Here is a 12268-nt window from a genome sequence, read left to right as displayed (position 1 = left end):
AACGAAGATCCAACGCAGCCAAAAATAAATAAATAAGTAAGTATGTAAATAAATAAATAAATAAAAGCATTAACCGTAAAGCAGGGAGAAAAGGATAAAATGGACTTTAGGAAAATTAAAAATCTTTTCATCAAAAGATACCACTGGGGGGACTTCCCTGGTGGTCCAGTGACTAAGACTCTGCGCTCCCAATGCAGGGGGCCCGGATTCAACCCCTGGCCAGGGAAATAGATCCCGCATGCTGCAAACAAGAGTTCATAAGCTGCAACTAAAGATCCCGCACGCTGCAACAAAGATCCTGCACTCAGCAACGAAGATCCCGCATGCCGCAACTAAGACCTGGCACGGCCAAATAAATAAATAAATACTGGAAAAAAAAAAAAAAGATACCATTGAGGGGAATTCTCTGGCTGTCCACTGGTTAAGACTCCTCACTTTCACTGCCGAGGGCCCAGGTTCAATCCCTGGTTGGGGAACTAAGATCCCACAAGCTGCACGGCACAGCCAAAAAAAATACCACCAAGAGTGAAAAGGCAAGCCTCAGAGTGGGAGAAGTTCTCTGCAATGCATATTCCAACAAAGAACTTATATCCAGAACATATAAATAGATTACAAATCAATAAAAAGGTCAGATATTCCAATTTTCTAAAAATAGAGAAAGATCTGAGCAGGGACTTCCCAAAAGAAGGTTCCAAACAGGCAATAAATGAAAAAGTGGTCACCTTCCACGGTCGTTAAGGAAATGTAAGTTAAAACTACAGTAGGGTTGGCACCTTCCTATACTCAGCACCAGCTAAACTGAGGAGCGACTGGAATTCTCCTTCACACACTGCCAGTGGGAATGGGGAATGGTACTGCCACTTTGGAAAATGCTTTGGCAGTATCTACCGAGGCTGGAAAACTCCAGCATTTCCACTCCTGCAAATACACTCGACAGAAATGCCTATACATGTTCACCGAAAGGCGTGTGGTAGAGTGTTCACAGCAGGACTATTCACAATAGCAAAAGAACTAGAAAAAACTTCAATGCGCATCAATTTGGTGGGTAAGTAAATCGCGGTTCGTTCATATAACAGGACATATAACGAGACTAAACTATTTGCAGCAACGTGGGTGAATCTCACAAACACGTGTTGTGCACAAGAAGGCAGACCAGAGAGAGAACATAGAATACGATGCCATTTATGTGAAGTTCAAAGCAGGCAAAGCTAACCTGGGGGGCGGTTAGAGACCAGAAGGGGCATATGGAGAGCTGGGGGTGGGAGAACTGGTACCACAGGTGTGTTCAGTAATTGCAAATTCAGTGAGTGGTACACTTAACGATTTGTACAAATTTCTGTATGCATGTTACACTTCTATAAAAATCCCTTGAAACTAAGAAATGTTAAAGTAGGGTGGGTTCTAGAACATTCCTCACAAGCTGCTTGCCTGGACCTTTTTTGTGAAGCCAGGACCCAATTCCATAACCAAGACTTCCTGGAGGGCAGTTTAAAGAACCCCGATCTAGTTTACCCCCTTCAGTTTATTATGCATATTTTAGTTCCCTCATTTTATAGGAGGAAGCTGAGGACAGAGAGAAGAGACCCACCCAGGTCACAAAGTGTACAGACAGCAGGGCCAGGCCTAGAACGCAGAAGCGAGGGCTTGGAAAGAAGCAGAAATCGATGTGGTGTGGCACAATGTAGAAGTATGTGGGCTCTGCCATCCTCTAGTTGCGCGATTCACGTCACCTAACCCTCCTGCACCTAAGTTTTGTCTGAAAATCAGAGCTCACAACGGTACCTGCCTCAGGGCTGCCATGAACGCCAAGTAACACCAGCGAAGAGCTCAGCATACGGCTCAAAGACTCTGGCCACGATGATGGCTATTCTTTACTTTTTTTGGCCCAACTACTCGGCTTGTGGGATCCTAGTTCCCCGACCGGGGATTGAACCCCGGCCCTCAGCAGTGAAAGCGCAGAGTCCTAACCACTGGACAGCCAGGGAATTCCCGACTGCTATTCTTACTGATGATGCCAGATGGGGAGAGAAAAGGGATTCACATGTGCTCAGCACATCTTCCCAGCAGGACACTGCCAGGGGGGCCTGCTGATCTCACGCCATCCTCCCACAGCCCTTCAAGGTGGGACTATTAGACCCATTTTAAGGATGAACGTATGGAGCCTAGAGAGTTGGATGACCTGAGGTCCAGGCAAAGCCAGGAATGCAAGTGAGGTCTGTCTGACCCCAGAGGCACCAAAGAGCAGGACGACATGTCCCAGTCTGATGAAGGGAGAACCTCTCTTGGAGGGGGCGGGGCCTGGGGCTTGGGGAAGGGCCCTGCAAAGCCTCATCCCCTGGGGCACCTCTCCTGCACCCCCAGCTTCCCTGAGGGACCTCTCTCGGTCTTGGCACCAGCCCGCCCTCGCTCAACTCCAGATGTGTGGGCACCACCCAGGGACAGCCCCAACCTCCACCCCACCTGCTCCCTCCCCCAGCCCAGCTCATTAACATCCCACATCAGATCCCCTCCCTCCCCACAGTCCCAGACAGCTCAGGCCTCATCCTCCCCAACCTGGGGCGTCTCTCTCTCCTGCAGCCTCCCTCAGGGCCCCGCCTTTCTGACACCCAGATCTGGCCCTGCCCCTTCCTGCTTAACGGTCTCTAACGACCAGGATAAGCATAACTAAGTTCTCCAGAGACCCTTCCCCACCTCTGTCACAGCACTCACCACCCCTCCATGTTCGTTAGGTGCCAGGCACCACCCCAGGCCCAAGGGACAGAGCAGGCAATAAGACAAGCCCTGAAAGCTTCCTGTCCCCAGCGCCCAGGTTGACTCACGTCTGAATCCCCAAGTGCCTGGAGCAGGCCCAGCCCAGAAACACAAGTCTGAAAATGTTAGTGAACGAATGGGCAGGTCCGGCTGTGCACACTGAGGCCACTGCCTCCGCATCCGATCTGGCAAACACCTCCTGAGGCCCCTGCTCCTGTGGTTCCTGCTGCCTGGAAGGCCAGGTCCCTCTTTCTCTGTGCACCCAACTCCTACACAGCTTCTAAAGCCCTGTCTAACACCACCTCCTCTGTGAAGCCTTCTTCAGGCCTTTGAAGGCTGAGACAGCCCCTCCTTTCTGTGGGGGTCCCTTATTACCCTGTGTGGAAATGATTGTGTCCAGGTCTGTCTCCACCAGACTGGGATCCCCCCTGCAGGGTCACTCAAGGATAGGGAGACCACGGGTCCACCTGGGACTCATTCCTCCGCCTCCAGAATATGTGTGAGGTCTGGTGCAGGGCAGCTTCAGTAAATATTTGTGGAATGAATGAGCAAATGAATGACTCCATCAAGAGAAGAATGAAGGTCAGGAAGAGGGCAACACTGGCTCAGGGGCCCTGGGGAGAACTGGAGACAAGTGTGGGAAAAGACTGGAAGCCCCCCGGGGTCACAGCCCTGCTCTCCTGATACCCCCTCCCTGACCTCCACCCCTGCTCCCCACCGAGAACCCCAGGAAGCCTCTGGGGTTGGCTCCACTCCCACACGTGCAGAGGCGCTCCGTCTCCCAGCCAGCCTGGCCTGGTCCTCAGGGCCCCTGAGTGAGGCTGTTACGAAGTGTTTGGTTTCCCGTCTGTAAGCCATCTGGCCCTCCCCCGGAGGAGGTCCACATTAGGTCAGGAGCTCCCTAGGGACAGAGGAAATAGCTCTGTGACGCGCTGCTTTAGGGGGCCTCCGACGTCCTGTGGAACCTGTGTAATCCTCTCAACCTCAGCATCCACAGCTATCAGCCGGCCCACCTCACAGTGACCGAGGGGCTTCGCCCAGACAACGGATGCCGGCGGGCCAGGGACCCAGCTGCTCGAGGCAGCTTCCTGCTCCCCAGGTCCTGTGCGTCTCCCCTCCATGGCCTCCTGGCAGGAAGCAGCAGGGTGCAGGGGAGAGGGCAGGGGCTCCAAGCATGTCACTCAGCTCCAGCAGGGACTCGCCCTGTGACCTGTTTCCTTACCTTCAGAAGGAGGAAGATAGGACAAACCTCACCGACTAGCTGAGAGGTTTAATGAGTGACACCTGCAAGGGCCTAGCACTGTGCCTGGTGCAGAACAGGTGCTCCATATATCCTCGCTGACCCACAAAGGCACCTCAGTCTCTGGTCTGGTAAAATGCAGGAGTGACACTCCAGGGGCTACAGGACCATCTCCACGGCTGGTGCTCAGGAAGGAGAGGACTGGACATTCAGAGGACAGTGGTTAAGACTCGGGCTCTGGAGACTCAGAGACGCGGCATCCATCCTGGCTATGCCTTATAAGAGACGTGGCATTCGTCCTGGCTATGCCTTATACTTGCTGTGTGACCTGGGCAAGTTGCTTTACCTCTCTGAGCCTCTTCAAGATGGATATTAAATAAGTTGGCATGTGTCAACACACTCGGTGGGCAAATGTGACAAAATGACTGCTCTAGCAATGGTGATTTACAGGGGTCTACCCTGGGCCAGGCGCTGCGAGAGGCGCCCCGCCTGTACCGCCTCGTGGAATCCTCATGATGCCAGTCGTTCCCATCTCTGCCGTGCATCGGCAGGCTGGCAGCACCCAGGGCTGGACCTGGCTCTGATGGCAGAGTCTGTGCCCACCGCTGCTCCAGCAGCAATTAGGCTGGTGATGTCGCGGCCACAGTCAGGAGTTGTTGGGTGCCTGGGTCACGTCCCCACTGGTCCGTGTGCCGTGCCAGCCCAGGCATCCCTCCTCCTCACTAGGCACCGCTCAGGAAAGGCACCTTCATCTACCGCCTGTCCCCACAAGGGCCACTCACCAGGATGGTCGTAACCACCAGTGTCTTATTGGCCAGTGTCTGCGACAGGTTGATATCCAGGGTGGTGGCGTTCATCGCCAGGGTCCGGTTGGAGTACCACACCCCGATCTGAGGCAGAGAGGGCACTGTCAGCACAGGCCCTGCCTGAGGATGCCTCAGCCCTCTGGGCCCCGCCCCGCCCTGCCCCGGCCCCCAGCTCCATCCAGGCTCTGGCATCGTCCTGGGGATGCTCACCTCACGGTGGCCCTGCCGAGACTTCTCCAGGATGCGCAGGGTGTAGTTGGTCCTCTGCCCTTTGCTGTTGAACTCGACCCGCCCAGTCAGCCCGTCATACTCTACCTAGCAGGGCGGGAGGAGGGCAGAGGGAAGGGTGGCAGGGGCCCAGAGGGGAAGAGACAGAGATGGAAGAGACGAGAGCGAGGGAGAGGGACCAGGAAGGACCACAGTTAAACGAGTAAGACAACATGCCAGCAAACGAGAGGAGATGGAACAAAGAAGCAGGGCAAGGGCAGCGCAGACAGGCAGAGGAAGGCCGGGAGAGGAGAGACAGACGGGAGAGTGAGGCCCAGGGAGAGCAGGAGATGGGGCCGGGGTCGGAGGTGGGGGGACAGGGCAGGGGGGATGGACACAGTGAGCACCCCCCCGGGAGGCAGGCTGCCACGCCACCTCGGCCCTCCCCGCTCCCGGCTCACCATGCGCAGGTAGTTCATGAGGCTGGTGCCATGGGGCCAAATGTTGGCCGACGTACAGGCCAGCGGCTTCACACCGATCTCCTGGCTGCGGTTCAGCTCCCGGACGGCGCTCACCACCACGTGCACGGCGTCGAACATCAGGGCAGCTGACAGCTGGGGTGTGGGGTGTGGGGGCGGGGCAGAGATGGGGAGGGATGGGAAAGATGCAGTTCAGCCAGGGGAGCCCCAAAGCCCCATGGTGCCACCCCCAAGCCCTGAGACAACTCTCCTCTCTCCAGGAACATAAAACCACGCAGGTCAGGAGCGAGGAGGGTCTTCTAGGGGATCGGAGATGACAGTGGGAAAGACGTGCATGCTGCCCACGCCGCCATGGAGGCAGCTCTTCCTGACTGCGTGCGGCCTGTGTCTGTTTGGGGAAGGGCACGTCTGACAGGGTTTGCCTAGACGGCCAGCTGTCACCCTCAAGGGGGATGTTGGTGGGCGCAGGAATCTGTGTGTCTTTGTGGCTGATGTAGGGTCATGGAGGGTGGGGGGAGACAGCCACAGCCCCTGTCTGAGTGTGTCTGGGGACACATTTATGTGGGTGGGGCTGGAAAAACATGCTTATTTGTCTATATACAGGGTGGGCCTGATGTGTAGGAAGCAGGAGAACGTAATGGTTATGAGTCCAGGGCTTGGGAGGCTCTGAGCTGGAGGCCCGGCCCTACTACTTCCTGTAGAGAACCAAGTCCACACCTCTCTCAGAATCTCAGTTTCCTCCCTTGTAAAGGAAGGGTGATAGTTATCTCTGCCTCCGAGTGCTTATGTGGGGCTCAAGCGAGACAATGCATGCAAAGTGCTCAAAATAGCGCCTGGCACACAGTGAGGGCTCGACACAAACTGGCCACTGAGCAGTGACGGCCAACATGGGACGTGTGTCTGGGAGAGCGTGTCTTGGCTGGGTGGGGTAAAGGTCTGAATATCCGTGTTGGGTAGGTAGGTGTGGGGTGCGGATGGACGCTCCCCTGTCCGTGTATGTGTGTGATGGCCCTGCACGCACATGTCTGACTGCAAGGCTCAGTGTCTGTGTGAGTTCTTCTGCACGTAGGAGTGTCTTGGTACCTTGGTGTATGGCTAGATGTTTGTGAACAAATACACATAAATGTGCATCTTTTGTATGTCTGCATTTATTCAACATATATTATCGGATACCTACTCTGAGCAGGTGGTTTTAGATGCTGGGGATACCATGGTGAACAAAACAGAAACGCCCGCCCTCATGGAACTTACAAGCTAAATATGTGTACATACCTCTAAGCAAAACGTAGAGCAAGCCACATGGTGACTAGATAAGCAAAGATAGATGCTATGGAGAAAAATCTGGCAGGGAAGGTGGCTAAATAGTGGGTAGTTTGCCATTTTGTAAACAGGGGGACATTTGAGCAGTAACTTGGAGAGGAGGGAGCAAATTGCTAGCTCCCTGGGGAAGTGCACGCAAAGCAGCAGGAAGAGCAAGTGCAAAGGCCCTGAGTTGCGCATGTGCTGGGGCAGCAGAGGCACCTGGAGGAGACCCATGTGGCTGGAGCGGCTTGCGAGGTGGAAAGGAAGAAAGGGGTCAGACTTAGCTCAGGGCCACGCTGTGAGGCCTCGTGGATGTTCTCAGAAAGCGAGTGGGGCACCGGAGGGTTCTGAGCACAACCGGCCAAGGCCTGAAGGGGCCCTGGAAGTGTCTGTGTGCAGGATGCCCATGTGCCGGGGGCAAGGGTGTGAGCTCACCGCGGGGCCGGGGTAGGTGCTGGCTTCACAGTTCTCCCTCCAGGACATGTTGAGGCTGCGCACAAACTCAGGATAGAAGGGGTGAGAGGTGTTGAACATGGAGAAGCCCAGGATGTTGGAGGAGTCCTCCACAATCCCGTCCAGGTGCAGGATGGGGAAGTCCTGGGACCGAGAAGAGGGGGTGAGGGAGGGGCTGGGCCCACGTCAGGGCAGATGCTGCACACGGAGATGGGGGCTTCGGGGACTGCAGAGGGTACGCACCATGGTGGTGAGGATGTACTTGTAAAACGCTGAGGTCATTCCCAGCTCCGAGGCCTGGAGAACACAGGAGGCAGGCATGGGGAGAAGTCGAGAGAGCAAGAGAGATTTAGAGACAGGCCTTGCAAGGAGACACCCCATGAGGAACAGTAAAAGACACCCAGAGACAGAGAGAGACAGGGGAAAGGAGACAAGTGGGGGCAGAGGGAGACCTTGGTTGCTCATGTCCCGCAGGGTGACTAGGGCCCCAGGTGGGAAGAAGATTTTGTTGGAGGAGAGAATGACACCCTCAAGTGCCCGCCTCCCTCTTTAGGTCACTTAGAAGACTGCCTTCTGGAGACAGGCAAAGGGACACCTCAGAAACAGGGCGGGGGAGGGCAACCTTAACCTTAACCTTAACCCCCAGGTTGCCCCAAAGCCAAATTTGGGCTGCTAATGTGTAAGGCTCAGCCTGGTCACAGGTCAGAAAAACTACCCCCTGCAATCTTTAAAAGCACTTTGCAGGGCTTCCCTGGTGGCGCAGTGGTTGAGAGTCCGCCTGCCGATGCAGGGGACGCGGGTTTGTGCCCCAGTCTGGGAAGATCCCACATGCCGCGGAGCGGCTGGGCCCGTGAGCCATGGCCGCTGAGCCTGCGCATCCGGAGCCTGTGCTCCGCAGCGGGAGAGGCCACAACAGTGAAAGGCCCACATACCGCAAAAAAAAAAAAAAAAAAAAAAGCACTTTGCAATGAAAGGCAGCCAATTTAAATCTCAAGATTCGGGAATTCCCTGGTGGTCCAGTGGTTGGGACTCCGCACTTCCACTGCAGGGGGCACAGGTTCGATCCCTGGTCAGGGAACTAAGATCCCGCAAGCCGTGCAGCGCAGCCAAAAAAATAAAAAAATAAAAAATAAATAAAAATAAATAAATCCCAAGATTCATGTTGTGAGCCCCCTTTCTCACAGTCCTCAAGGAAAACAAAGCTAGAAGACGTCTCCATGCTAGGAGTGCCCAGTTCTGTCCTGCTACCATCATTAGAACATGAAATGGCACCAGACTGCATTGCCTGTGTGGCAGGAGCTGTTATCACATGGGTTACAGCCCATTCCAGGACAGAAAAATGCAGGCTCAAGAGGAAAGTGACCACCGGTCACTTGGCTCGCAGAGGAGGGGCTGGGACCCCGGCCCAGGCCTGCATGGTCTGCCTCCAGAACCCGAAATCTTTTCTCTAAGCCTCAAGAGCCCTGTGGATTCTGTCCACACTTCTTCCTGTTAGCTACGATCGGCAATGATATATGGTTTTAATTTTTTAAAAACTGGAGAAAAATAAATAATACACATTCGATTATGAGGAAAAATTAAGAGCAGGGAACAATGAATGATTAATGAATGTGGGTCACCATTAGATGGCATGCGGAGGGCCCATGGGGAAATGTCCTGTGCTGGCCCTTCCTGGGTGGTGCCCTTGAGACAGTCTGTTCCCCGCCCCCCCCAGAACCCCTGCTTCTTCATCCAAAAAATGGTGTCATACCTGCCCTGCCCTGCAGGTTGGGGTGAGAGCCAAATTACCTTGTTTTTTTTTGTTTTTTGGGGGCCACACTGAACGAATTGTGGGCTCCTAGTTCTCTGACCAGGGAGAGAACCAGGGCCCCCTGCAGTGGAAGCGCAGAGCCCTAACCACTGGATCACCAGGGAAGTCCTGAGAGCCAAATTAAAGAAGGCGCGCAAACACCTCAACACAGAGTAGGAGAGGCACTCAGTAAAGATGACAGGGCGCTCCCACTACGCCCGTGTTTATTCTGGGCCAGGGCCTGTCCCAGTGCTTCCCCACCTTTCACTCATTAACCCTCACGGCACCCCACTGAGGTAGCAGGTATGCACAGAGAGGGAAGGCGACTGTCCAGGGTCCAACCAAGGGTGCAGCCGGCAAGCAGCTGAGCTGAGAGACAAAACTTCCTATTTAGCGTTTGCACGTAGGAAGCGGGGCTCCGGACCACCACGTGATAACTGAGGCCCATGGGCCTTGGTTGACTTGTTCTGTCACCCCATGTTTCTGCTCCTGACCCTGTCGGGAAATCAGGTGGGGACCCACCAGAGAGGGGAAATCAGGTGGGGACCCACCTTACGGAGAATGAGGTGGGAAATGGATGCGTTGGCGTCGATGATGATGGTGGACACTTTGTCATCTCGGATCTCCTTGAGCAGCGGCGTGGGGTCCCGGCTGTCATCCAGCATCCTCACTGACAGCGTCTCCTTGGAGATGAGGAAGCCGCGCACCAGTTCCTCCAATCGCAGCAGGCCTGAGGGAGGGGTGGGGCCCTGGGTTAGAGCCCCTCCGTGTGCCTGGAGATGGGGTGGCCGCCCCCTCCTCTCTGGCACGGGGGTAGCTGGGGAGAGGACCAGGGCTCGCCCAGGATGTGGGGTTCCTGTTTGGAGTGCAGCTGGCTCTCTTGGGGTGCTGGGCCCAGGCGCCTGATGCTCGGGTCCTCTCAAATTGAAGTCTCAACCGAGACCTCCCCCCACCTCCAGATCGCTGTCTCCTGCCACCTTTCTGCCCCCACCGGGCTGCATGACAAACGTCGCACACTTCACGTGTGCATAGCCGCAATCTGCTCTCCTCGCCAAACCACCACAGTGGTGAACAGACTCCAGCCGGCCAGGCGCTCAGGCCAGAACCTTTGATGGCAGCCTGGCCCCTGTCTGTCTCTCACACCCACGGCCAATCCACCGAGGCTCTACTTTCAAAACACACCCCATGGCACCGCGTCCCCGTCACGGCCCTGGCCTGAGCCACTGCCATCTCCCGCCTGTGACATTGGCCACGCCTGCCCCCGGAGAGTCTGTTCCCTACACAGCAGCCAGAACTGCTGCTGTAACGCAGATGTGTCCTCCTCTGTTCCAAACCCTCCAACGGCTTCTCGCTGGTTCAGAGTGAAGGCCAAAGTCCTCACAGTCTGCAAGGCCCTACTCCATCTGCCGACTCGCTTCATTATGTCCCTGACCTCATCTCCTCCTCTCCCACTCGCTTGGCTCCGGCTACGCCGGCCTCCTTGTTGTCACACACACACACACGTGTCCCATGGCCTCTGCGCTGGCTGTTCCCTCTGCCTGGAACGCTCCTCTCCAGACCCCCACACTCCAGATCTTTACTCAGATATCACCTCCTCAGTGAGGCCCACGCCAACCATTCTATTTCAAATTGCACCCCCTTACTCCAGCTCTCCCAATTCCCGTCATCCTCCTCTATTTGTCCACAGGACTCACTACTCCTGACCAGACCACGTCTTCTCTATGTCCACTGCCTGGCTCTTCTCATTAGGTTTGACAACGGCCTGGCTCATGCACTGCCACATCCGTAATACCAAGAACAATGTCTGGGGACTTCGCTGGTGGATCAGTGGTTAAGAATCCACCTGCCAATGCAGGGGACAGGGGTTCGAGCCCTGGTCCAGGAAGATCTCACATGTCTCAGAGCAACTAAGCCCGTGCGCCACAACTACTGAGCCTGCGCTCTAGAGCCTGCAAGCCACAACTACTAAAGCCCGCGCGCCTAGAGCCCGTGCTCCACAACAAGAGAAGCCACTGCAGTGAGAAGCCTGCACACTGCAACGAGTGACCCCCGTTGGCCGCAACTAGAGAAAGCCTGCGCGCAGCAACGAACACCCAACACAGCCAAAAATAAATAAATTAAATAAATAAGTAAAAAATAAAAATAAATGTCTGGTCCACGGCAGGTGTGCAGTGAATACCTTTTGAAAGAGGAATCCCTCCTGGAGGTGACTGAGCACGGTCCTCTCTCTCTCCAGCGGCACCCACAAGCCCGTCAGCCTCCCAGACGTCTCCACTTGAATGTCTCAAAGACACCTCAAACACAGCATGTGCCCCTGAACTGACTGTCCCCTCCTCCTCGGGCAGGACCTGGTCACCGTCCATGACCCCACCCTCTCCCTTGCCTCACAACTCTCCTCAAATCCATTCTGGCCCCTCCGTCCCCATGCCACCACCTGAGCCCTAACCAGGACCATCCCTCCCCGCCTCTAGCTGCTCTCCATGCCACATCTCGTGTCATGGAGTCTCCAAGTCTACTCTCTGTGTTGCAGCCAAAGAGCCCAAAGAGCTCTTCCTGCAACACACTCGTCCCTGCCCGGTGTGGGTACTTTCCATGGCCCCCATCGTCTTCGGGGAAAAAACAAAAGGCCCTCAGTGATCATGCCCCGTTCCCGGGTCCTACTTCATTGCTCCCATGCTGGGAGCATCTCTAAGCCTCCCAGGGCCTCGCCTCTGCCCTGCCCTGCCCTCTGTTTTGTACATACTCCCTCTCTTCTCTCCCACCTCACCTCCTCCCTACCTTTCAGGTCCATCTTAGAGGTCCGTTTCTCTGGGAGGCAGGCTCTGAACCTCCTAGACTAGGGTTGGATCACCCCCGCTTAACTCCTGAGAGCTCGCAACACTCCGCATCACAACTGCTCGACCACGGCGTCCCCCAGTGGCCCCGGAGCTCCGGGAAGCCGGGGACCACGCCTAGCGTTGTTCACTGCTGAATCACTGGGACCTAGCAGGGGCTCTGCTCCGAGCGCATGCTCAGTCACTATCTGTGGACTAAAGAGTCTCTTTGGGGTCAGGAGTGGGTGGGGATTCGGGGTCAGGAGTGGGTGGGGAGGGGGTGGCCTGTGGAACCAGAGGTCCGGGTTCCTAAAGGGGAAGGGATGGTGGAGACTAGGAGAGCCTGTGTCTGGATTCCCCGGGCCTTAAAATCAGGGGGCATTCATGACTGTGGGAGACTAGATGTCTTGGGAAGGGGAGTTTGGGGG

At 55.6% G+C, this 12268-nt stretch overlaps 1 protein-coding gene across 4 annotated transcripts in view; it reads right to left on the bottom strand.

Moving 5' to 3' along the window:
* GRIK5 (glutamate ionotropic receptor kainate type subunit 5) overlaps nucleotides 1-12268 on the bottom strand; it is a 51659-nt gene that overhangs the window by 32148 nt on the left and 7243 nt on the right. For 2 of the 4 annotated variants that reach the window (XM_029211173.1, XM_029211164.1), the window contains exons 6-11: nucleotides 9579-9757; nucleotides 7482-7535; nucleotides 7221-7382; nucleotides 5466-5618; nucleotides 5008-5112; nucleotides 4774-4881 (exon numbers count right to left, since the gene is read on the bottom strand). In XM_029211173.1, coding sequence (XP_029067006.1) covers nucleotides 4774-4881; nucleotides 5008-5112; nucleotides 5466-5618; nucleotides 7221-7382; nucleotides 7482-7535; nucleotides 9579-9757 — 761 coding nt within the window. Of the gene's footprint in view, nucleotides 1-4773; nucleotides 4882-5007; nucleotides 5113-5465; nucleotides 5619-7220; nucleotides 7383-7481; nucleotides 7536-9578; nucleotides 9758-10308; nucleotides 10798-11206; nucleotides 12000-12268 lie in introns of those variants that run through there. The other 2 variants (XM_029211184.1, XM_029211193.1) reach the window with 2 other exon arrangements.

This window comes from Monodon monoceros, unplaced genomic scaffold, assembly GCF_005190385.1.
Source record: "Monodon monoceros isolate NGI ecotype Baffin Bay Population unplaced genomic scaffold, NGI_Narwhal_1 Super_Scaffold_10, whole genome shotgun sequence".
Classification (NCBI taxonomy): domain Eukaryota; kingdom Metazoa; phylum Chordata; class Mammalia; order Artiodactyla; family Monodontidae; genus Monodon; species Monodon monoceros.
The sequence above is the reverse complement of the archived record's forward strand: the minus strand, read 5'-3'. Positions and strand labels throughout refer to the sequence as shown.